This window comes from Puma concolor, chromosome E2, assembly GCF_028749965.1.
Source record: "Puma concolor isolate L17-30 chromosome E2, mPumCon1.1.hap2, whole genome shotgun sequence".
In the NCBI taxonomy this organism is placed as follows: domain Eukaryota; kingdom Metazoa; phylum Chordata; class Mammalia; order Carnivora; family Felidae; genus Puma; species Puma concolor.
The window spans coordinates 5185577-5207064 of record NC_141681.1 but is presented as its reverse complement, the minus strand read 5'-3'; the positions used below and the strand labels follow the sequence as shown (position 1 = coordinate 5207064).

Below are 21488 nucleotides of genomic sequence, written 5' to 3'. Positions count from 1 at the left end.
AGCAGAAAGGTCTGCCCCCTGGAGACTGTTCTCTCCACTTCCTGGGCTCCAGCCTGGAAGGGGCAGCTGTCGGAGAAGAAGGGCTCTCGGGGTGGGGGAGCAGCTTCCCGGGGCCTCAGAAGCCCATGCGGGGCTTCTTCCTCCTCGGCCGAGAGCCCGAGGGGACAGGCGCCTGCTGCCTGGAGGGGGTGGCCCGGACGCTGGAGGTCTGGGAAGCGGGCACGGCGGCACCTCCCAGCGTGTGCCTTCGGAGCGGCCGCTCCGCTGAGCCATCCTGGAGGGGCTGCTGCCCGGAGGGGGTGGCCCGGACGCTGGAGGCCTGGGACAGGGGTGAGGAGACGCCTCCTGGGGGGTCCCCGCGGAGCGGTAGCTTGGCCATGTAGTCCCGGAGCGTTTGCTGCCTCTCCGAGGGGACACCCTGAGCCCACGGCTCCTGGGTCAGCTCCTGGGAGGGCGGGGTCACCGGGGGTTGAGGCCTGGCCTCAGGGGACGTCCGGTCTGGGCTGCGGGGGGGGCTGGTGGCGTCCGACAGGTCCAGGCGGCCGCTGAGCGAGGAGAAAGTGCTGGACAGCTGAGTCCGGCGCTTGTGCCGCTGGGGCCGTTTCCTGGGCCCCGAGCTCCCGCCCTGCTGGCTCTCCCACCAGGCGGCCGCCCGGCCTTCCCAGGCTGCCTCCAAACGCGCACTGAGCTCGTCCTTGGGGCCTGGCTCGGGGGCAGGGGGTGGCTCCGCAGAGGGTGCGGCGCCCAGGTCCCTCCGCAGCAGGAGTCGCCCTTCGGCCATGGCCGCACGGAGACCCTCCGGCACCTTCTGTTCCATCCGCCGCGGTTCCACGCAGCCTAGCACACGGCGGTGGGAGAAGTTGGGTGCTGCCCACACAGGGGGAGGCAGGGGTACCTCCAGCAGGGCCTTCAGCCACCGGCCGCAGCGGGCGGTGGCCTGGGGAGTCCAGGAAGCCACGGGGGCACCGGAGGCGAGCCCGGGGTCCGCCTGGAGGCGGAGGCGCTGGTGGAAGACATCCCCAGCCGTGGAAAGCTGGAAGAGGAACAGGACCGGCGCGGAGGCAGAGGGCAGGAGCGCGGCAGCCAGACCTGGAGATGGGAGTGATGGTGACGCCAGGGCCGGGGAGGGGGGGAGGGTGCAGTCCCCCCACCCCCACTCGCTCCCCTGCCCCAGCGCACCTATGGTTGGCGTTTTCAGACGCTCCTGCAGCCGCCACTGACTCTTGGGCTCCAGCAGGGGGAACGCGGAGAGGGAGTCGCTGCTGGAGGGGAGAGACTGGGGGGGGCCCGCCAGCCGGGGAGCAGAGGCCCCCGTTCCTGGAGGAAGGACGGGGAGCTGAGGGGCCGCCCATCACCCTGCGCCCCTGCCCCCGGCCCCGCCCGGCCCCTCACCTGCGAGCTGCAACAGCCGCAGGTGCCCGCCCTGGCCCCCCAGCAGCAGCGGCTGTGCGTGCCCGGGCTGGGGCGGGGGCAGCAGCTGGGCAAACAGGGGGGCGGAGGGGAGGTCGTGATTCCACTTCAGCAGGGGCACCAAGGGGAGGCGCTCATCCACCAGGTAGAGCGAGAACTGGGGGCGACAAGAAACAGAGACCCACGGCTATGACTGAGTATGTGATCGGGGGCGGGGGGAGACACGACCAAGGGTACGTGACCAGACGGCAGGGGCATCCGATTGGGGTGAATGTGGGGGAGGCTGCGGCCAAGGGGCACTGCGACCGAGGGGATGCGACCAGACCCAGGGGGCCACGGGTGACTGCCCATGACCGAAGGGGGCACGCGACTGAGGCGCGAGAGAAGTGTTTGATGAGACGGGTAGCTCTGTGTCCCCCATGTATCCCGGCTCTCAAGATGAGCCGAGGCCCCAGAGGTGACCCAGCGCTGTGGCTGCCCTGCCCGCCTCTCCCCCCACCCCCGGCTAGTGTCATATGGGAGGCATTTCCCGGGTGCGTCAGTCACCCCGAGAGCCACACAGGGACAGGTTCTCAGGAGAGGCGCAGAGGAGTCTTGTCACATAGGAACCCACTGGGCCTTTCCCGAGCCCGCCCGAGCCTGGAAGCTACACTCGACACACACCTACTAACACCCCAAGAGTCCTGGGGGGTGTGGGGGGCGGGCCCTCGGGGGAAATCTCAGATGCCCTGTGACACCCCACACCTTTCTTCCCTCACCTGGGCCATCCCTGGGGCTGCCTTAAAGCTCTGCTCAGAAGTGTCCTCCCCGCGGGGAGGTCCCACCCACCGGTCAGCACATTTCAGGGGCTCATCAACTCATGGGGAGAGTCTCCGGGGTGTCGTCTCTGTGATTCCTGTTTTGACCATCGTCTCTGGGACGGCGTAAGGGGGAGGAGGGAAGGGACCGCTCACCTGGGTCAGGATGAGATGGAACGTGGGGAACAGGGGCTCGGGGCCGCACCCCCCCAGGTACCGGGTCAGCAGGACGCGCTCCCCTTTCTGGCACGCTGCTTCTGCCCCCCCACGAAAGAGCAGCAGACCACACCCGGGTGGGCCCTGGGGAAAGAACCCAGGTCGGCTCCCCCGCGCAGTGGGGGGCCGCGGCAAGACCCCTGACAGTCCCCCCACCAGTGGCCCTCCGGGGAAGCCCCCTCCGCGGCCCTGCCCTCCCCCGTGTATCCGCTCTGTCCCCTGCTGTGGCGGTGCCGGTCCCCCCCCCTCACCTGAGTGTCGATAATTTTCACTCCAGTGCGGTCACCCACGGTCAGCACCCGGGGATGGGCCGTGAAGTCTGCCCAGCGCCAGGGAGAGGGGTCCCGGAACACAAGGGTCTCGGGGTCCTTGTAGATTTGCTGCAGCCTTGGGGAGACGGGCCGGCCGTGGGCGGGGAGACGGGGGCTGATGGGCGGGGGGGTGGGTAGCGGGGTGACGCGGCCCGGGGTCCAGGACGCGCCGGGGTAGAGGACTGCCACAGGAAAGGGGCATACCCATCCTGGGGGGTCCACAGACAGACGGCTCCCGAACGGCTGCAGACAGCCAGCTCCCCAGGCAGGTGAGGGCTGCGGGGCACAAATGGGGTCAGCTGACCTCCCCTTTCCCACGCCCACCCCCTCGCAGACCAGCCCGTCTGAGCCCCTCACCTGAGGCTGATCCCTGTGGCCCCCTTCCCGATCTGCAGCACCCGGAGGGGGGCGGGGCGCCCCTGCTTACTGACCTTCCACAGGGCACAGTGGTAGTCAGACCGGACAGCCAGCAGGGCTGAGGGGTGGAGAGGGTCAGGGTCAGGCAGCAGGCCGGTCAGTGAGGGGGAAAGGACGGAGGAAGGGGGTGTCCCAGGGACTCACCTTCCCCTTGCACGGTGTGGGTCACCACCTGCCGGACAGGCCCTCGGAGCTGGATGTGGCCAGGGTCGCCGAGGGCCTGGGGGTCACCACCTGGGGCCACGCTGACCTCTTGGAAATCTGGGCCTCTCGCTAAGGACAAGTGTGTGAGCTCTGGTCACCGCGAGTCCCCGACATCCTGCCCTGAGACCACGCCGGGGGCATCTCTCGCCCCACGGGGAGCCGCCTCCACGCCCTCTGGCCCGGCGGGAAAGGATACACAGCTTGTCCAGGGCGCCTCCCGCAGGGTAGACCAACTGTCCCACCTGGGGCGTCCTTCCGGGCACCCAGGCCAACGCGCCCCCGGTAAACGCGTCGTCCAGGAGGAGCCGCTCCCACCGCGTGGCCAGCTCCTCATGCAGCAGCTCTCCCAGCAGGCCGGCCACAGACGTGCCCAGGACGGGGCCCCCGAGGATGGAGAACCGGCGCTGTCGGAAGCTGAGGGAAGCCCAGGGACACCTGGGGGCAAAAGAAGGGTAGGAGGGTGAGGCTGCGGCAGTGGCAGGGACAGAGAGGAAGACTAGGTTCCATCCCAAGGGAGGCCAGGCCAGTAGGTGCGGTTTCCATCGACCTAGAATCTCTTCCTTTGGGAAAGGACCCTATTCCCGCCACCCCCCCTGCCTCGCCCCGCACACTGCAAGGGTGGTCACATGTCACCTCTGGCTACAGTGATTGGCTCATAGAGAAGCAAGACCCACAGACCAGGCCAACCACCCCCTTCCCAGAACTTCTGCTGGTGCCCCAGGAAAGACACCGGGTTTCTTCCTCGAAATCAAAAGCTCTCTCACTGCCACTTAGAAACAGTTCGTCTAGGATAAGCCAAGCAAAGCCAAGCGGATGAGAAAAAAAAAGAGACAGAGCCTTATTAACGTTACTTGAGCACCCAGATGCAGCCATGCCTGCAGTCCGTGAACCGAATTCTCTTCCACTTCCGGTTGCAGTTGTGTGTGGACTATGGCTCATGACTGCACGGGGCAGGGGAAACGACCGTGACAGAAACCTACGTCCGTGCCCTGGCTCCTTTCACCCCCCCCCCCACACCCCCCTCCCCCAGCTAGGCCTACTGAGCCCGGCCTTTCTCACTAGCCACTTGCCCCCAGGGCTGGTGTCCACCGAGGTCCTGGAGCAGACTCTTCACACTGACCACTGTCTTCTTCTTAGAATGGCTCTGTGTGGAAAGGCCTTGTCAAGCTCGCACAGCTGACGTTACCCCAAGAAGCGGGGAAGCCTCTCTCCTGGTGGGACCGGGGTTACTCACCCGTGCTCCCTCTAGTTTGAAATTCTCCAGCATCAGCTTCCCCAGGGGCGCAAAGGCTATGTCCCCGTGGTCCCACAGGAAGCGGCTGAGCTGCAGGAGAGGAGGCCAGGTCACTAAGCACAGCCCCGGCCACACGGCACTGGCCACCGTGCGCCTACCCACCTGTTCCGTCACATCCAGCACGGCCCGGGGCTTTCTTCGGAATGGGATACCTCCCCGGAAAAGCAGGTCCCGGGCGCTCACCCCAGGGTCCCAGGGATCTGAGGGAACAGTGAGGCTGGGGAAGGGGTTCGTCTCGGGAACCAGAAAGGGCCCAGAAGTGGGGCCAGGCGTCCCAGATGACCAGAGGGAAGGCCTTTGGGTGGGGGGGGTGGGGGGCAGAAGTGACATGGGAGCAGCTTGGGAGGGAGCCCCAAGGACCAAGATCCTTACCGGGACCAGGAGGCAGCAAGGGAAGGGGCCCGGGGGTCTCTGGCTCCCAGAGCGGGGCTGCGGCCGTGCACGACACCCCATTCTGAGGAAACACAAGCCCGACAACAACACGGTGAGCACGGTCCCAGGCGCTGGCATGTGTCACTTATTAACTCACTGGTACAACAGTCCCCGTCGCTTTACTGGTGAAGAAATGGAGACACAGGGAGCCTGGCCCCAGGACACAGCTAGCCAAGAAAAAGGCCAGGAGCCTGGGGCCAATCTGCGCCTCTGACCCACAGCCGCGCTGGCTCTCAAAGAAGGAGCCCCCGTGTCACTACCGGTGACCCGAGTGCCGCCTGACTCTCGCTTCTGCTCGGGACACCACGCGGTTACTTACTTGGGGAGCCCACAGGCCCGCCCGCCTGGCATAATCCTTAGGCAGCCTGTCTCCGAGTGGGAGCCAGATGGCTTGGGCTTCCAGGCAAAGAGCCTTGTCCTTCCTGTGCCAGAGGCCTCTCCTTCCCTCCCGCCTCATCCCTTCCCACGCACCCCTGCCCCGCCCCCCTTCATCCCCACTGTGCTGGTTCAGAGCCCTTATCACACTCGGTAACGATTTTATCCTTTCCCCACTGGTCTGTTCTCACTCAGCCGAACCCTTAGTCCCAGAGGCAGGGGGTGTATGTGACTTACTCACGCTGGATTCTCAGGGCCTAAAAAGGTACCCGGCGCCCTGGAGGGGCTCATCAGTGAGCATCTGCCGGGCAAATGTGGGAAAAACTAAGCGGGGCGGGGGACGAGCGAGGCGACAGCTCCTGCTCAGGAAACCCCCTAGGGAGAGTAGGGCGTCCTCTATAACCCCAAGGCGAGGTTCTGCGTGGCAGATTTGTGTCTTGGCAGATGTGCACTAATGCAAAGCCACCCTGCATCCTGACAGTGGGTGTGAGTGCTGGAAAAGGAGGGGGGCAGTGGAGGGGCTGCTGCCGGGGCTCTCCCCGCCATCCTCACCTGGGAGTTCTGGGCCAGGGGCTCAGGCAGGGTGAGCGCGTCTCTCCAGCTACACATGAAAGACAGGTCAGGGGTGTTACTCACACCAAGGGGGCCGGTCCTAAACAACGTGGGTGGGAGCGAGCTGGGGAAGTCCATCCTGGAAAATAAGAACCACGCGTCGAGAGCTTTCTCAGAGACTTGAATCTGACAGCGCCCTGCAGGGTTCCTGGGAGAGTAAAGAGTCCCCCGAAAGGACTGTTGCTTTATTTCAGGAGGTGGATAATGAAGAAAGATCAACATGTAGCCTCCTGCCAGATGTTAGTAAGGGCTCTATTACAACCAACCAACCAACCAACCAACCATGAGGGAGGTGATGGCAGCCCGTGAAAGCCTCACTCAGAAGGTGGCATTTGGCACAGCCTGAACATGACGAGGAACAGAACCACGCAGACAATTGGGATGAGGGCTCTTGGCCGAATGAACAACATGTGCAAAATTCCTGGGGCAGGAAAGTGTGAGAAACAACTAGGGAGGCCACAGAATAAACGAGGAGCACGGGAGGGGATGAAGTCAGACAGGTGGCCAGGGGTCAGCTTGTACCATAGCTGTCACGTGTTACAACCACACATTTGCAGGCTACACACCCTACATCCCAGGCTACGCTCCCAAGACCAAGTCAAGTTCACCCAAAGCCAAGGAGTCTTCTTCATCTGTCTTCCCACTGTCAGGTACGGTACCTTGCAGAAAATGCAACTGTGTGTTGATTAATAATAAATTTATGTCTTGGGGCGCCTGGGTGGCTCAGTCAGTTGGGCGTCCGACTGCGGATCAGGTCATGATTTCGTGGTTAGTGAGTTTGAGCCCCGCATCGGGGTTGGTGCTGACAGCTCGGAGCCTGGAGCCTGCTTCGGATTCTGTGCCTCCCTCTCTCTCTGCCCCTTCCCCGCTAGCACTCCTCTGTCTCTCAAAAATGAATAATAATTAAAAAAAAATTAAATAATTAAATAATAAATTTATGTCAAAAGAATAAAAGTTATAAAAAATAGATTTACGTCAAAGGGCTGTGCCAGATACAAGCTGTCCCTTGGAACTGCCACTGCGTTTTACGGGTTTATTCTGTAATCCCCCTACACCCCCGCATCTCATGCAAAACACCTGTCACGCAGAAGCGCCGATAAACGCTTCTCAAATGAACGAATATGTGTTTCTCATGGCACATCAGCCTCACTCTAGGTAGTCTTGCCAGACTGTGAGCCCTCCCAGGGCAGGGTTCCCGGGGCTGGCTGCTGCCGTCCTCCTCTTTCCCACAACAGAACAGGTGAGGGCAGTGGCGGGAATCAAAGAAGGGCTCAGTGAACCCTTGTGCAAAACACTGGCTTCCATGGGACCTTCTGTCCTGAAGGCAGTTAGGGAGTACCCATGCCTCCCAGAGGGGGCTGCATCCCTGATAAACCAGCGTGGGCACGTCTCCAAACACATCCCCAGCTCACGTCTAGCTCATCTCTTGTGCCTGGGCTCCAAGCACACTGACCTCCTTAGGGATTTCTTCGCCGTACTGCCTTTCACCGCACACCCATCTCTCCGCTGAGAATCAACATCAGCATCCTTCCCACCCACCTACAAAATCCTGGGCAGGTTCTCCACCCCCCACACCCTGCACTTTCTCCAGAGCACGCACTGCGATGTATGATTAGATATTTACAGATGAAGCTATTTGATTCAAAACTGCTCCAACAGCCCCCATGGGGAAGGGACTTCACTTCCTCCCAGTGCCTCGGTATACGCTCCACAGTAGCGATTCGTGCACATAAATTGAAAGAACAAATCCAGAAATGAACGACGGGAAACGATCCAAACAGCCTCAAACAAACCCAGGCAGGCAGAGGGCGCTGGTGGAGCCCACGAGTTCGGAAAAGCCCCCCGGACGAGGCAGCCTCATTTCCCGCCCTCACCTCCGACCGGCAGAGGCCCCGCGGGAACCGCTGTGTGCCGGACGGCTGCTGACACGCGTTGCATTTGTGGGATCCTCACCGCACCCCGAGGCAGGAGCTGACAGCCCCCTGTGCGGCGCCTGGGGAACTTGTCCCCAAAGCCACACGGCGTGGAGCTCGCGGACTCGCGCACAGATCAAGCCGGAGCTCCGCTCGCAGCCCGGAGACTCCCCTCGCCCCGCCGTCCGGGCGGCGCGCGCACTTACGTGGCCCGGGTCCCGCTATGCTCGTCGGCAACCTGGAGCTCCGCAGGACACCTGCCTAACCCGGGCGCCACGAGGGAGCCCGCAAACTAACCCCCGACTCCAGCGCCCGAGATGGAACGGCACCACCACGGGTATTAACGGTCTTCCGGGCCGGGCCGGAAGTGCTCCCTCGAAGGCAGGAAGTCCCGCCTCCCAGCCTGGCCTGCGCGGCCGCCGCGGAGCGCCACCTCCCGGGTGGAGGGAGAATGGTCATGGACGCGGCACCTTGGACAGTAGAAGTATATACCGTCCCCTCGGGTCCGTGTAATGAAGGCCAGTTTGATGCGGATTCGAATCCCATCTCTGCAGGCTTGCTGTTCAGTATTAAATTAATTCATTCAACAAACACTTCCCGAGTACGGAGCACTTACTATGAACCAAGCGCTGTATCAGTGAGTAGAAATCCAAAGAATTGTCCTTACATCTGATGTATAAAGCAGGCTTTATAACCAGGGATACAGGTACCCCTAGAGTACATGAAACTCTCCCAGTGGTCAAGCAAATATAGCTCTAAGCATTGCTTCTCAAGTTCTAGCTTCCATGGCATCATTTGACCGGCGTGTAAAACAGTTACTGGGTGGGGTGGAACCCGATCATTTGCATTGCTAAATTCCCAGTGGATGCTGATTGCACTTGTGGGGGGGGGGAGGGGGGAGCTGTCACACTTTAAGAACTACCATGCAATCATAAATCTTACCATTATCTTAAACCCAATAGCTCTCAAGCTTGAGCGTGCAACAGAATCCCCTGGAGGGCTTATCAAACCAGTTTGTTGGGCCCCACTCCCAGAGTTTCTGGTTCAGTAGGTCTGGGATGTGATTCGAGAACTTGCATTTCTAATGAATTCCCAGGTGATGCTGATCCAGGCACCACACTTGGAGAACCATTATTTTTATTTTTGTATATTTTTTAAAATGTTTATTTTGAGAGAGAGGGACAGAGTACAAGCAGGGGAGGGGCAGAGAGGGAGGGAAAGAGAGAATCCCAAGCAGGATCCACACGCAGTGTGGAACCCAACATGGGCTCTAACCCATGACCCTGGGATCATGACCTGAAGTTGAAATCAAGATTCAAATGCTTAACCGACTGAGCCACCCAGGATCCCTGAGAACGATTATTTTTAAAAGATCAATTTCTAAGTCTAAGTGTCTGATTTCAGTCTCCGTGTCTGAGAACTTTTTCTCCAGTGCGCGTGAATCTTTCCTGCCCGTCTTCCCAGGTCAAACGTCCCTGGATCCACCAACTGTTCCTTCTTTGCCCCAGCATCCACTCTCCCTGGTTAGCACCGTCAGACCCAAAGGTGGCAATCCATAGCAGCAGCAGCAACGGCGACAGATCTTCCGGACTGTGAACCAAGTGGTCACATTTTCCTGTTCGCTGGCTCCCGTAAGACTCAGTTAAATTTGTGGCCCCTTAAAACAATTGCGTACTGCATCATAGACCGTGTGTAAATTGTCCTCATCCCTAACTTCATCTTGTTTTTGCTAGTTTTCCTTCATCCCTAGTCCCTTATCTACTGTCCCGTGGTAGTTTTACAAGCCAACTTAAAACCCCTTCGAGAAAAAAAAAAAAAAAAAAAAAAAAAAAAAAAGCCCGGGGTGCCAAATGGTTAATTGTGGCTAGAGGCTTGGGGAAGGCCTCCAGTGAAGTTTTCCAAAGCAGATCCTTCAGATGCTGGGCAGCTGCTCTGATTGATAACACCTAAGGACTCCCCCCACCCCTACCCCACGCAAGCTTATTGGTTGGGGGCGGTCTGGTGTGATGAGTGTAGTTGGGGGCATCTTGGGGCGGGAGCAAGGGTGAGGCTTTGGATGCGCATCCCCAGGCCCCTTCCCTGGTCTTCACTTCCAGGACCACTCGGGGTTGGGAGAACACGTAACGGGAACCTCGCCCTCCTTCCTCCCCTCCCCACTCCTTGCTTGAAGTTCCCCCCCGCCCAGGAAGGGGGATATTAGCGAGATCGCTCAACCGGGGCCCGCATCCTGGCCGTTGAGATCCAGGAGGCTGGCCTTCCAATTGGCTGGGCAGGCTGTCCGACATAGCCCTGCAGGCTCTCATTGGCCAACAGCGAGGTGGGGGGCGGGGCTTGCCAGGCAAAGTCCGCCGAGCCCCGTGCTCCTCACGTGAAGCCGCGCCAACGCGCGTAAAAGGGCGCAGTCAGAGCGAGATTGGGTCAGCTGTCCCCTCGGGTCCCCCCGTTCAGCCATGGCTTCGACAGCCAGCGCCGCCCCAGGCACGGATGACGGCGGCCGCAGGAAGCCCCGCCTGGCGGCGTCGTTGCAAATCAACCCCAGGCCCAGCCCCTGGCAGCCCTCAGCCAGCCTGGGCCAAGACCCCTGGGAGCCCGCGGTCGCCCCCAGTGCGGAGAACGACGACGACAGGGACGGGCAGCCCCAGGCCTCGGCAGCACTGGACGGTGGGCCCAGGGCGGGGACCGGAGTCAGGGAGCTGGGGGCAGCCCGGGCACGGGAAGACTTGGGGGCACGGATGGGGAGGTCCCCCAGGGTCTCTGTCCTGACCGCAGGGCCCGCCGTAGACCTCCCGAAGGCGGCCGGACAGCTGGGCCTGCAGCTCAAGGACCCGCCGCCGGGCCAGGCCGTGGCCTTGCTCACGCAGTACGCAGCCAGTCTGGGCGTCTCCCTGGTCTTCCGAGAGGACCAGACGGCAGGTGAGGCCCCGTGGCCCGCGATCGCAGCGCTCCCTGGGTGGAGGAGGGACCGTGAGCTGGGCCTGAGCCTGGAGCCCCGCAGACCTGCTGTGAGCCCCCCCAGACATCCAACTGGCGAGGTCTCAGCAAGTCGCCCTCTGAAAGTTCCGACAGGTTAAGGGATTTGGCGCAAGCCACCCAGCCTTTCTGCACTGTTTTTTTCTGAGGGCCAATTCCATGCAATTACAGTTGCCATGCCGACATTGTAGCTCCCAGAGTGACTTCTCAAGCCCAGTGTGATCATGGCAGCTCTGGATGGAGCTGTACTCGTTAGTTACCCTGTCCTCTCCTCTTCCCCAGTGTATCCCCCCTTCCACCTCCGACACAGACACACAGAGCAGGACCCCAGGTCCCAAAACCAGGTTCCCTTATGCCAGAGCATTCCCAGTTTCTAAGATGGTAAGAGAGTTATCTGTCCAGCTGTTGGGAGCATTTGTACAACTGCCGAAGAGAACCCCAAGTGAATAGCCCGAAAGGTACCGTATTAAAAACGTACTTGGCGCTTCTTTTCATCGTGGGTGGTAAGGCAGCAGGTGTGGAAATGACTGTCAAAGAGGAAGAAGTTCAGATCTGTAGGAAAAGGAGACAGACCTCGCCACATAGGGCCACAGGGGACAGGACCAGAACTGGTTGGGAGGCAGAAGGCGGGGAGAGAAAAACGCAGGGCCTTTGTTGGGGTTTTCTTGGGAAGGAATGGTTGAGGCAGGGTAGGTACGCTGGGTAAGCCTAGGATTGTGCAAAGCAAGGCACTGAGTAAGTTTTGGGCTCATGAGGGGATCCCTACTTGCCCAGTACCTGTCCGTGGGGTGATCTAGGGTTGGTGGCCGGGGTATGAGCTCTGGATTGGTTGGTTTCTGTGTCAGAGGTGCGTTTGCAGGGAAGTGGTTTGTCCTCTCTAGGAGTTAGCCAGTCCTAGGAGAGGCGGTCTCCAGGATCAAAGTCCCAAATTCAGAAGCATCAAGAATGCAGAAAATGAGGAGACGGGTTCAGCACAGACGATCATAGCTCACCTTCTTGGGTCCTGGGCCATGAGGCAGGCCCCTGTTGGAAGGGCTTCGGCCACATGAACTCATTGAGTGTTGATGACTCTTCCTTAAGAGGGGCATGGTATTGTCCCCATGTTACAGACGGGAAGACTGAGGCCAGAGAGGCTGTAGCCGATTTGCACTGTGTGAACCTCTGGGTTATATCGCCTCTCCCTTCTGCTTAGGATACCCCTGCCCCTCGTTTATGTGGGTGGGCGCTGTTTTTAGTTCTAGTTTTTATTTGGTAACATTGTAAGGAATAGTAAGGACGAGCTCCTGGAAGCTCTTCACCGAGATTCAGTTAGCCTTTTCACCTTTGTTTTGTGGATGTCTCTCTCTCCCCCTCTTAATGTATGTATAAATACATTATCTTTTTTTTTTTCTGACCAAAGTCCGTTTACCCCTTGAATGCCTAAGTGTATTTCCTGAGAACAAGGACATTATTTTACATAACGACGGTGAGTGATCAAATTCGGGAACGACAACACTGATGTAATGCTGTAACCTAACGACCACTCACACCCGCGTTTTGCCGGTTGTCCCGGTAATAACCATTTTCCCACGCGGCGTGACCTGTCATGTAGCTGCCGCGTCTCTTCAGTCTCCTTTTATGTGAAACCACTCCCCGGCCCATCTTTGTCTCCAGGAAAATTGATGTTTTTGGAGACTAAAGGCTGGTGGTTTCGTGGAAAGTCCTACCATTTGGGTTTATGTGTCTCCCCAGGACTGGGTTCAGGTTATGATTCCGGGCACGAGCGCACGGGGTAACCTCCTGTCCTTGGCTGCACTTGCCACAGGGAGGCCTGTGCTCTGTCCCACCACGGGCACCGTCAGCTGCGGGGGGAGGCCTGAGTGCAGGCGGGGTTGTGTGTGGGGGGGGGGGAGGTCCGCCAGGTGTCTTCATTTGCCCCATTGTGGTCAATCCGGCCCCAGGAGCTTCTCCGATGCCATTGTTCCTCCTGCACCCGCTAGGGGGCATTCCGGATGTCCTCCTACAGGGAGTGAATCTCTGCGCTAAGGCTCCCTCAACATGAGCCCAGACCTCGGCTAGTTGCAGGCAGCCCGGTACTTGGAAACGGATTCCTCTCTTAAAGAAGGAAGACGTTTTAGCCAAGAAAGAGAAAGCGTGCTGCCGACCGAGGAGCAGAATCAGCGAGCAAATAAAACCGTTTGATGCCGTGCGTGAACGCGGGGGCTTTGAACACAAGCCCTTGGCCACGGTCCCCAGAACGAAATCCGTTCCTCGTGCAGGACTGCCGTGGATCCACACTGCACGTTTGGAGCGCATTCAAACGTGTTGTATTTTGTGGTAGTCTTTTTAATATTGTTACTCATTTTTCACGTGTCATTATGTCGTTTGTAGTGAATGCCCCCCTCTTTTATTTTCCGTGGTTTTCTTTTGTGGCAAAATTGCCCGACGGCCAATAGGTGGCAGTGAGGGTAGGGGTGGGGTGAGGAGGAAGCAGCTGTGGCTCAGGTGGGCCCACTGGGGGATGGACCGTGGGCTCGCAGCTTCACCCCCCTCCCTCCTTCCTCAGACCCCTGCCTCCCGTTCTCCGTGTGCGCAGAGGTGGATGGCCTGCTCTGCCCCTCGGTCAAGGCCAGCAGCAAGCCGGAGGCCAGACAGCAGGCGGCACTCTCCGCCCTCCGCTACATCCGGAGTCAGCTGGGGAGCCCAGGTGAGGGGGGCCGGTGACCCCAGTGGGGGCGTGTGCACGGTTGGGGTGTCACAGAGACCATCTGGGCGTCAGGACTCGGCCTGTGGGGAGCCGGGGAGCGGGATGTGAGCTGACCCCTGCCCTAATTCCTTTGAAGACTGCCCCCCGCAGGGGGTGCAGGGCCGGCCAGGGGCAGCCCAGGAATTTGGGGTTTCTGGAAGATGATCCGATCACACTCCCACCGATGGAACTTCTTGGCTTCCGGAAGGACAAAAAACCGGAGGGCAGGCGCTGGTACCCATGGCAACCTGCCCCCTTGTCTCTCTTCCAGAGTCCCCAGAGACCCCCAGCAGGCTTCCACTCGATCCTCTGAGTGTAGGTAGGTGGGCCCCCATTGACCCGGCCCCTGTGGTGAGGAGAGGGGCACGGCCTGCGGGGCCCCCACCTCCCCCCTCCCCCCTCCCCCCCACATGCAGAGAACATCCTGACCCACGAGCAGCGCTGCGCGGCCATAGTCAGCGCCGGCTTTGACCGTCTGGTGGACAAGACCTCCCCATACTGGGCCTGTAAGGGCACTGTGGCTGCGGTCATCCTGGAGAGAGGTAGGGCTTGCCCCGCCCCGCAGCCTGCAGCCCCCACCCCCCTCCCCCCTCCCCCCCTCCCCCCTCCTAGGCTCCCTGCCTTGGCTGGCACGTCTCCGCCCCCTCGCCTTACAGAGGTCCCGGGCGCCAGGGGCCACTCCAAGGAGGTCTACCAGCTGGTGGCGCTGGGTACAGGCAGCAGCAGCTGTGCCCGCCGGCTGCAGTTCTCGGGCCGGCAGCTCCACGACGGCCACGGGCTGGTGGTGGCCCGCCGGGCCCTGCGCAGGTGAGGGGCGGGCAGGGCAGGCACTGGGGGGCAGCCCCGGGGCAGGACGCGGGGCCCCACGGCCCCAGCTGCTTCGCCACCTGCCTCTCCCAGGTTCTTGTTCCGGCAGCTCCTGTTGGCGACACAGGGTGGCCCCAAGGGCAAGGAACGGTCGGTGCTGGCCCCCCAGCCTGGGCCCGGGCCCCCCTTTGCCCTCAAGCCCCGGATCTTCCTGCACCTGTACATCAGCAACACCCCCAAGGGAGCTGCTCATGACATCTAGTATGTGGGGGGTCTGGGGTGGGGGGTCCCTCGGTTTGCCTGCATCGGGGAGGGCAGGATGGGGGGGCTAGGAGGACAGCCCTGACACTCGCGTCCGGGGCCTACGCTCCCCCTGCCCCCCCTGCCCCCCTGCCCCCCTGCAGCCTCCCACCGTCCGCAGAGGGCAGCCTCCTGCACAGCCCGTCCTCCCGCATGCAGGCCCACATCTGCGGGGAGCTGAGGCCCGTGTGCTACGTAGCGCCCGCCCTGCGCAACACCCACGTGGGCTGCCTCTCCACCAGCGACAAGCTGGCACGCTGGGTCGTGCTAGGGCTGGGTGGCGCCCTGCTCGCCCACTTCCTGCCTCCCCTCTATGCCACCAGCCTTGTCCTGGGTGAGGCCCCTGGTGGGGGAGGGGGCGGGGGGTGGGGAGCTGTGGTGAGGGTGGAAGGTGGGCTCTGGGTGGGGTGTGTGACTCAGACCTCGTTCCGTGCCTCTGTCCCCACAGCCGACCCCTGCCACGACCCCACAACTCTGAGCAGGGCCATCCACACCCGGCCCAACCTAGACGGGGTCTTGGGGCCCTACGCCCGTACCACGCTGCACCTGTTTGCCGGGCCCCCTGTGGCCCCCTCGGATCCCACCTCCAGTGCCTGCCATGGCCTGAGCGTCAACTGGAGCCTGGGGGACACCGACGTTGAGGTTGTGGATGTGGCCACCGGGCGTGTGAAGGCCGAGTAAGAAAGGCCGATGGGCGGGCTGGTGGTGAGGGGTCCCTGTCTCCCTGCCCACGGGGAGGGAGAGGACATCTGGTCCCCAGCTTGGTTCCAGTCCTAGCTCTGGGACTGTGGCCGGTGCTTCCATTACCCACCCTGTGACACCCGCGAACCCAAGATCGCCAGGGCGAGAAAGGAGGTGGCAGGAGAGGCGCCGGCCTGATAGTCTTTCTGCCGTCGGGGATTTTCACACCTCCTCTCTCCAACTCCAGGGCCTCCCTCGGGCCTCCCTCCCGCCTCTGCAAGGCAGCCTTTCTCCGGGCCTTCCGCCAGGCTGCCAGAGCTCTTGGGAAGTCCTGCCTCCTGGCCTTGAAGACCTACGAGGCAGCCAAGGTCAGCGCCTTGCCACCCTTGTAGCCCCTCGGTCCCGCACCCCCAGCAGGCACGCGCCCCCCCACTCTCCTGTCCTGTCCTAGGCTGGACCCTACCAGGACGCTCGCAGGCAGCTGTCTCTCCTCCTGGACCAGCAGGGCCTGGGGGCTTGGCCCTCAAAACCACTCGTGGACAAATTCAGAGACTGAAACCGACCTGCTGAAGCGGACGAGGTCCCCGAGCCAAGCTGGACCCTGCTGTCTCTGGGGAAGGGTGGGGGGGGGGATGCATGGGGCGCTGGGGGGGATGCATGGGAGAAGTTGGGGTTACAGGGAGGGGCCTGCAGGGTGGAGGGTGGGGGGTGAGGACTATGGCACACCGGGACTTAAATAAAAGTGTAGTTTCTGGGGGATTCTAGCTGTTGCTGGGTTTTTTTGGGGAGGAGGGGGTCACCTGCAGCCCTCTTGCTTCCAGATTCATGAGTGGGGCGGGGCCCCCTAGCAAGCAGAGAGGGCTTCCAAGGAGTTGGACAACATGGAAAGTTGTTCTACAAGGAGGGGGAGAGCAAGAATGTTATTAGCAAAAAAAAAAAAAAACAAAAAAGGATTATCCCAGGCATGGAACTTCCTAGGGGCAGAAGCAAAGTGTCTTATCATGCAGATTACCTCCTCTTTCTTTGGGGGGTAGAGAGGACCCAGGTGGCCGACTCAGTGGCTCTGGTTGAAAAACTCCTGACTGACCAGTTAAGGCTACCTTTCTGGGGAGAGTGAAACTGCAGTGAGATTATGAATTAAACCCCAAACCCCGGTGTGGGAACTCAGGCTAAGCGACTCCATATTGGGCCTGTGGTTTTTGTAAACACAGAGTCACTTTATTGTGGCGCCAGCCGTGGCTCAGTCCTGCCTGCCAGCTCTAGGGGAGGCCGGGACCGGGGACCCTAAATCCCATGACTGGGGTCCTTCTAAGAAGAGACACAGACACACAGAGGGAGGAGGCCGTGTGGACACGGACCCAGAGACGGCAGCGCTGGGACCACAAGCCAAGGAACGCCAAGGATGGCCAGCCACTACCAGAACCTGGAGGGAGGCGCGGGCTGGTTTTGTCCCCAGAGTTTCCAGAAGGAACCAGCCCTGCCGGCATCTTGACCTCAGACTTCCGGACTCCAAAGCCGGGAGGGAATAACTGTCTGTTTTAAGGCAGGTGGGGTGGGGTAGGGTACTTGTTACGGCAGCCCTGGGGAGCTGACGGAGGGGGTCGTGCAGAGCGGGGCCTCGGTCCTTCGGTGCCGCCCCAGCTGTTCCGCCTGGGTGGACGCCTGGGTGGACGGAGGGATTGCCTGAGCCTGCGGGCCTAGCAGGCCTGGTGGGCGTTTTTCCTCGCTTTCCCTCCAGGGGGCTGCAGGGAGTCCGCGGAGGGGGGGCTCTCAGGTGCTCTGAGGGCCTGGTGGGGGAAGACCATCTTCGCTGCACCTGCGTGTGTCTGGACACCTGGGCACCCCGCCAGCCTGGACAGTGTCCACGGAACAGGTGCACGGGCCACTGGGACGTCTGGAGACCTGGGGCCAGGGATGGCTGAAATCATGCCGGTCCCCCCTCCCTGGCCCCACACACCCTGCGGCCCGAGGCTCCCTGCACCCGCAGCCCTTTTAAGGCTCAGGACCACAGACTGCTCCCCCCGGGTGGGCCTTGGAAAGCTGGGTCAACGGGGCCAGGCCAGTGCTGATGCTGACATCCTGGCATGGTGTCCCCTCCCTCCGGACCACCCCTCTGCCCCTGGGTGTGTGTGGCCTCTGCCAGCCACTTAACCTCAGTGTACTTGGGTCACCGCATCTAGACAAGTAATCGGGAGGGCTGCCTGGTGGTGGTCTCGAGGTGGGAGGTGCAGTTGAAAGAAAGTGGTCCAGCTGGTGTGATTGCAGAACACCCAGGAAGCTGCTGGGGGGAGGGGGAGGGGAGGAGAGGAGCTGGGAGGGAAGGGAAGGGGAGGAGGATAGGAGGGAAAGGGACGGGTAAGGAAGGAGGAAGGGAGGGGAGGGGAGGGGGAGAGGACTTGCGGGAGGGGGGAGGTGGGGAGGGGCCGCCTTGGCCCCTGGTGCTCAGGAATGCGCTTGTGCCCAGGGAAGTTTGAAGCAGGGGGGGCGGCCCCAAAGCCAGGTAAGCTCTGGTTATCTTATTTGCCCGAGGAAACTGCTGGGTAATTTACCAGTTAGTCATTATTTCTCTAAAAGAAACTTCTCGGGGCGACTCTGAAATAATGATTTCTCTTGGTTACTGTTTTCAGGGCCGAGAGGATTTTTAAAACACCCAAGCCTATTAATTAGCCCGTTTATTGCACGTTGTTGTCCCCAGGAGATAATTTACATTGATTTACTTTTTGTACCCCGGGGTTGCCTACAGTAGCCACCCCACGCTGCAGTTTCAGGCAATGAGGCTTTTGATTTCCATCCATCACATAATCACTGGGTAAACAAGTTATTCAAAGTGACATTAACTCTGTTGTGTTCTGCTAAGTAAGGAATATTTGTTCCCGCGTGGCATAAATCTGCCTGTCCGAGCCCTTCCTCCCAAGACAGTCCTCATTTCGCACAGCGAGGACAATGACGAAGGCTGCTTTCGAAATGGAGAGTCTGTTAATGTCTTCTTGGCCTGATCCCCTGGGGGTGAAGTTTTGCCCCCATATTTATTTATTTTTTTAACGTTTATTGATTTTTGAGACAGAGAGACAGAGCATGAATGGGGGAGGGTCAGAGAGAGAGGGAGACACAGAATCTGAAACAGGCTCCAGGCTCTGAGCTGTCAGCACAGAGCCCGACGCGGGGCTCGAACTCACGGACCGCGAGATCATGACCTGAACCAAAGTCGGACGCTTAACCGACTGAGCCACCCAGGCGCCCCTTGCCCCCATATTTAAATTGCGAAGTGATGTAATCTGGCTGGGCGCGACTCAAAGCCCCCCACAAGTGAGTCAGCCACAGATGCCATAGTCTGTGGGGATCTCGGTGGTTGAACTGGGAAGGTAGCAGAGTGGTGTGCCTGGCTCTTGGCTGTTGTCAGGCCTGTCTTGCTCCCAGCTCCCGGAGGTGGCCCCCTGTTTGTTTCTCCCGGTGTCCCCGGGCAGGGGTCTCCCACATAGAAGATGCCTGATAAACCAGCATTGAATGGAAATGAATGAATTACAGGATGTCCTCTTTACAGGGGTTGGTTCCAGAGAGAGAATAGAAACCTCGTGCTCGAATATGATGTCAGACGAGATTCTGAAATTTTCCATTTTATTGTGGCCCGGGTCACGATCTCACAGTTGGTGAGCTCGAGCCTCGCTGACGGCACAGAGCCTGCTTGGAATTCTGTCTCCCTCTCTCTGCACCTCCCCCGCTTGCTCTATCTCTACCAAAATAAATAAACTTAAAAAAAAAAAATGGGCAATCACAGAGGCTGATGGCTCTGAGATGTATGTACGGGACTGAACAAGTGTCTTGGGGCCATTAGGAAAGGAAAACATTTCATTGCCTAGAGTTGGTGCTGTTCGAGAAGACAACGCGTGTGGATGTTGGTCCCGGCCAACGTGACTGGGGACAGAGGCTCCTTACCCTTGCCAGAGCCAGCGGCCAGGGTTTGGTGTGGACCTCTGACCTGAGGACGCCTTTACAAGCTGCTACAGGAAACGGGATGCAGGGTGGGCCAAACGCTGTGACATACAACCCCGCAATTTCTGTGGCTTACTCGGGAGAAACTCTTCTCCCGCTGGTGGAATTGACGCAGGGGATTAGATGGCCATCTTGTGGCCACACCACTTAGGGCAGGGCCAGCAAACTTTCCATAAAGACCCAGAAAGTAAATATTTCCAGTTGTGGGCCTACGATCTCTATTGCAACGACGTGACTCTGTGGTGATAGCCCCCAACGCACTCTAGGCACTGAAAGGGCCGTGTGTTTCAATAAAATTTTATTTACAAAAACAAGAGAGGCAGATGTAGTTTACTGACGCCTGGCTTAGGGCCTGGAGTATTCCTCTGAATCTGCAGGGCTCGTGGGGTGAGGGCAGGAGGGAAAGCATAGAGGACCGTGTAGCCCCGTGCCACAATGGCGCACACCTTTTCCACCACATTCCACGGACCGGAACCTTGGCCATGGCTCCCCTACCTGCAGGGAAGCTGGAAATGTGGAAGAGGACTGGATGTTGGCAAGCCTGTGGCAGCCTCCGCCTCCGGCCCCACCAGGAAGGGAAAAGGACAGCCTCGAGGTGGTTGGTAACACAGGGACAGGCCCTGGAACCAGCAAAGCTGAGTGTCAACGTCAACTCTGCCCTTACCATCTGTGGGACCATTCCGTGTCTCAATGTTCTCATTTGTTAGAGGTCGCTTCGTGGACGAAATAAGGTGCATGAAGTCTTGGCCGGGGGCCTCGCACAGGGGAGACTCTCAGAGACCGGGGGCTTTTTGACAGATACTTAACACCCTTGGGGCACCTGGCTGGCTCAGTCGGAGGACCGTGCAACTCTTGATCTTGGAGTCGTGAGTTCAAGCCCCACGTTGGGTGCAGAGATTACAAAATAAATAAACTTTGAAACCCACCAACGAGTTGAGCTGGTGAGTGTGTGAGACCCAGAGCAGAACCAAGGGCCAGGACGTCCCTCTGGACCAGGAAGCCTGCTTCTTTCAAAGACCAAATATCCTCGCTGTGGAATACTGTCTTACAGGGAGGATTAGATCTTAGCACCATCTCTGTAGTGAGAGAGAGCCCATTGGGAATATACATATATATTACAGGGGCTTCTGGAAGGCAGTAGGAAGTAGAGATTAAGAGCCGAGAGTCTTGGGGCGCCTGGGTGGCTCAGTCAGTTGGGCGTCGACTTCGTGAGTTCGAGTCCCGCATCGGGCTCTGTGCTGATGGCTCGGAGCCTGGAGCCTGTTTTGGATTCTGTGTCTCCCTCTCTCTGACCCTCCCCCGTTCATGCTCTGTCTTTGTCTCAAAAAAATACATGTTAAAAAAAAAAAAAAAAAAAAAGCATAGAGTCTGGAGCCAGCCAGACTGGGTTCAAATCCGGAATCCATCACTGTTGGCCAGGTGACTTGGGCTATTCACCCACCTTCCCTGAGCCTCAGTTGCTTTGTCTGTAAAATGGGGATAATCATACCTTCCTCAGAGGGTGTCATGAGAATCCAGGGATGCATGTGAAGTGACGGGGCAGAAGGTGGGGCAGCCGGCCCCCTATACATGCTGTGATTGTCCCGAATCATGTGGTTGCCGCCCAGCACCTCCTTCTCTTTTGGAACGGTGCCCCAATTTTCCTCCAAGAAGACTCGCCCTCCCCATTCTCAGCCATGTGGTTTGGGTGGGATTGATTGAGCCTATCTTCGGCTCCAGGGCGAGCCCCAACTCGAGTAAACCCATCAGTGTAGCCACAGAAATTGTTTCAGGGCTGTGGCAGCAAACCACTCAGCCAGGAGGACTCAATGAAAACGCATGCTTGGGATTCTGGGGGAACAAAAGGCTTCTGCCTTCCGTGGGCTTGATGGAACGAGGGCTGTGGGGCTTGGAGCTTGGGCAGCCATCTTGTAGCCATGAGGGGAGCCTGGGGGTGAAGCTGACACACCGAGGGAGGCAGAGGGAAGATGCAGAGAATCTGAGCTTGTTTGACATTGATGACATTGGCCAAACACCTGGAACAAGCCCTACCTG

The 21488-nt window shown here is 59.7% G+C and overlaps 2 protein-coding genes across 3 annotated transcripts; one reads left to right on the top strand and one right to left on the bottom strand.

Annotated features, from left to right (window-relative positions):
• Positions 1–37: 37 nt before the first annotated feature.
• On the bottom strand, positions 38–8349 carry TAF1C (TATA-box binding protein associated factor, RNA polymerase I subunit C). The gene is made up of 15 exons (XM_086688796.1): positions 8188–8349; positions 6009–6147; positions 5022–5103; positions 4752–4849; positions 4590–4679; positions 4426–4499; positions 3552–3790; positions 3296–3412; positions 3092–3209; positions 2939–3010; positions 2675–2810; positions 2364–2507; positions 1393–1567; positions 1180–1317; positions 38–1089 (listed from the first exon to the last, which is right to left on the bottom strand). Exons 2-15 carry the CDS (start codon positions 6144–6146, stop codon positions 116–118), a joined length of 2595 nt encoding a protein of 864 aa, XP_086544922.1. The 5' UTR covers position 6147; positions 8188–8349; the 3' UTR covers positions 38–115.
• Positions 8350–10350: 2001 nt separating this feature from the next.
• Positions 10351–16060, top strand: ADAD2 (adenosine deaminase domain containing 2). 2 transcript variants are annotated; one of them, XM_086688801.1, is made up of 11 exons: positions 10352–10642; positions 10751–10894; positions 13497–13637; positions 13948–13995; positions 14093–14218; positions 14333–14483; positions 14577–14744; positions 14888–15117; positions 15232–15460; positions 15712–15832; positions 15916–16060. In XM_086688801.1, exons 1-11 carry the CDS (start codon positions 10432–10434, stop codon positions 16018–16020), a joined length of 1674 nt encoding a protein of 557 aa, XP_086544927.1. In that variant the 5' UTR covers positions 10352–10431; the 3' UTR covers positions 16021–16060. The 2 variants fall into 2 exon arrangements, with proteins under 2 accessions (XP_086544926.1, XP_086544927.1); XM_086688800.1 differs by having other exon boundaries at positions 10351–10894.
• Positions 16061–21488: the final 5428 nt, after the last annotated feature.

Excerpts from the sequence above, each read along its gene's own strand:
- TAF1C (XM_086688796.1), bottom strand. The coding sequence starts at position 6,146 with ATGGACTTCCCCAGCTCGCTCCCACCCACGTTGTTTAGGACCGGCCCC. Across the intron at positions 4,500-4,589 it reads TCAAACTAGAGGGAGCACGG|AGCCATTCTAAGAAGAAGAC; the intron begins GTGAGTAACCCC and ends CTTTCCACACAG. Across the intron at positions 3,011-3,091 it reads GCCACAGGGATCAGCCTCAG|CCCTCACCTGCCTGGGGAGC; the intron begins GTGAGGGGCTCA and ends TGTGCCCCGCAG.
- ADAD2 (XM_086688800.1), top strand. The coding sequence starts at position 10,432 with ATGGCTTCGACAGCCAGCGCCGCCCCAGGCACGGATGACGGCGGCCGC. Across the intron at positions 15,118-15,231 it reads TGCCACCAGCCTTGTCCTGG|CCGACCCCTGCCACGACCCC; the intron begins GTGAGGCCCCTG and ends CTGTCCCCACAG. Across the intron at positions 15,833-15,915 it reads AGACCTACGAGGCAGCCAAG|GCTGGACCCTACCAGGACGC; the intron begins GTCAGCGCCTTG and ends GTCCTGTCCTAG.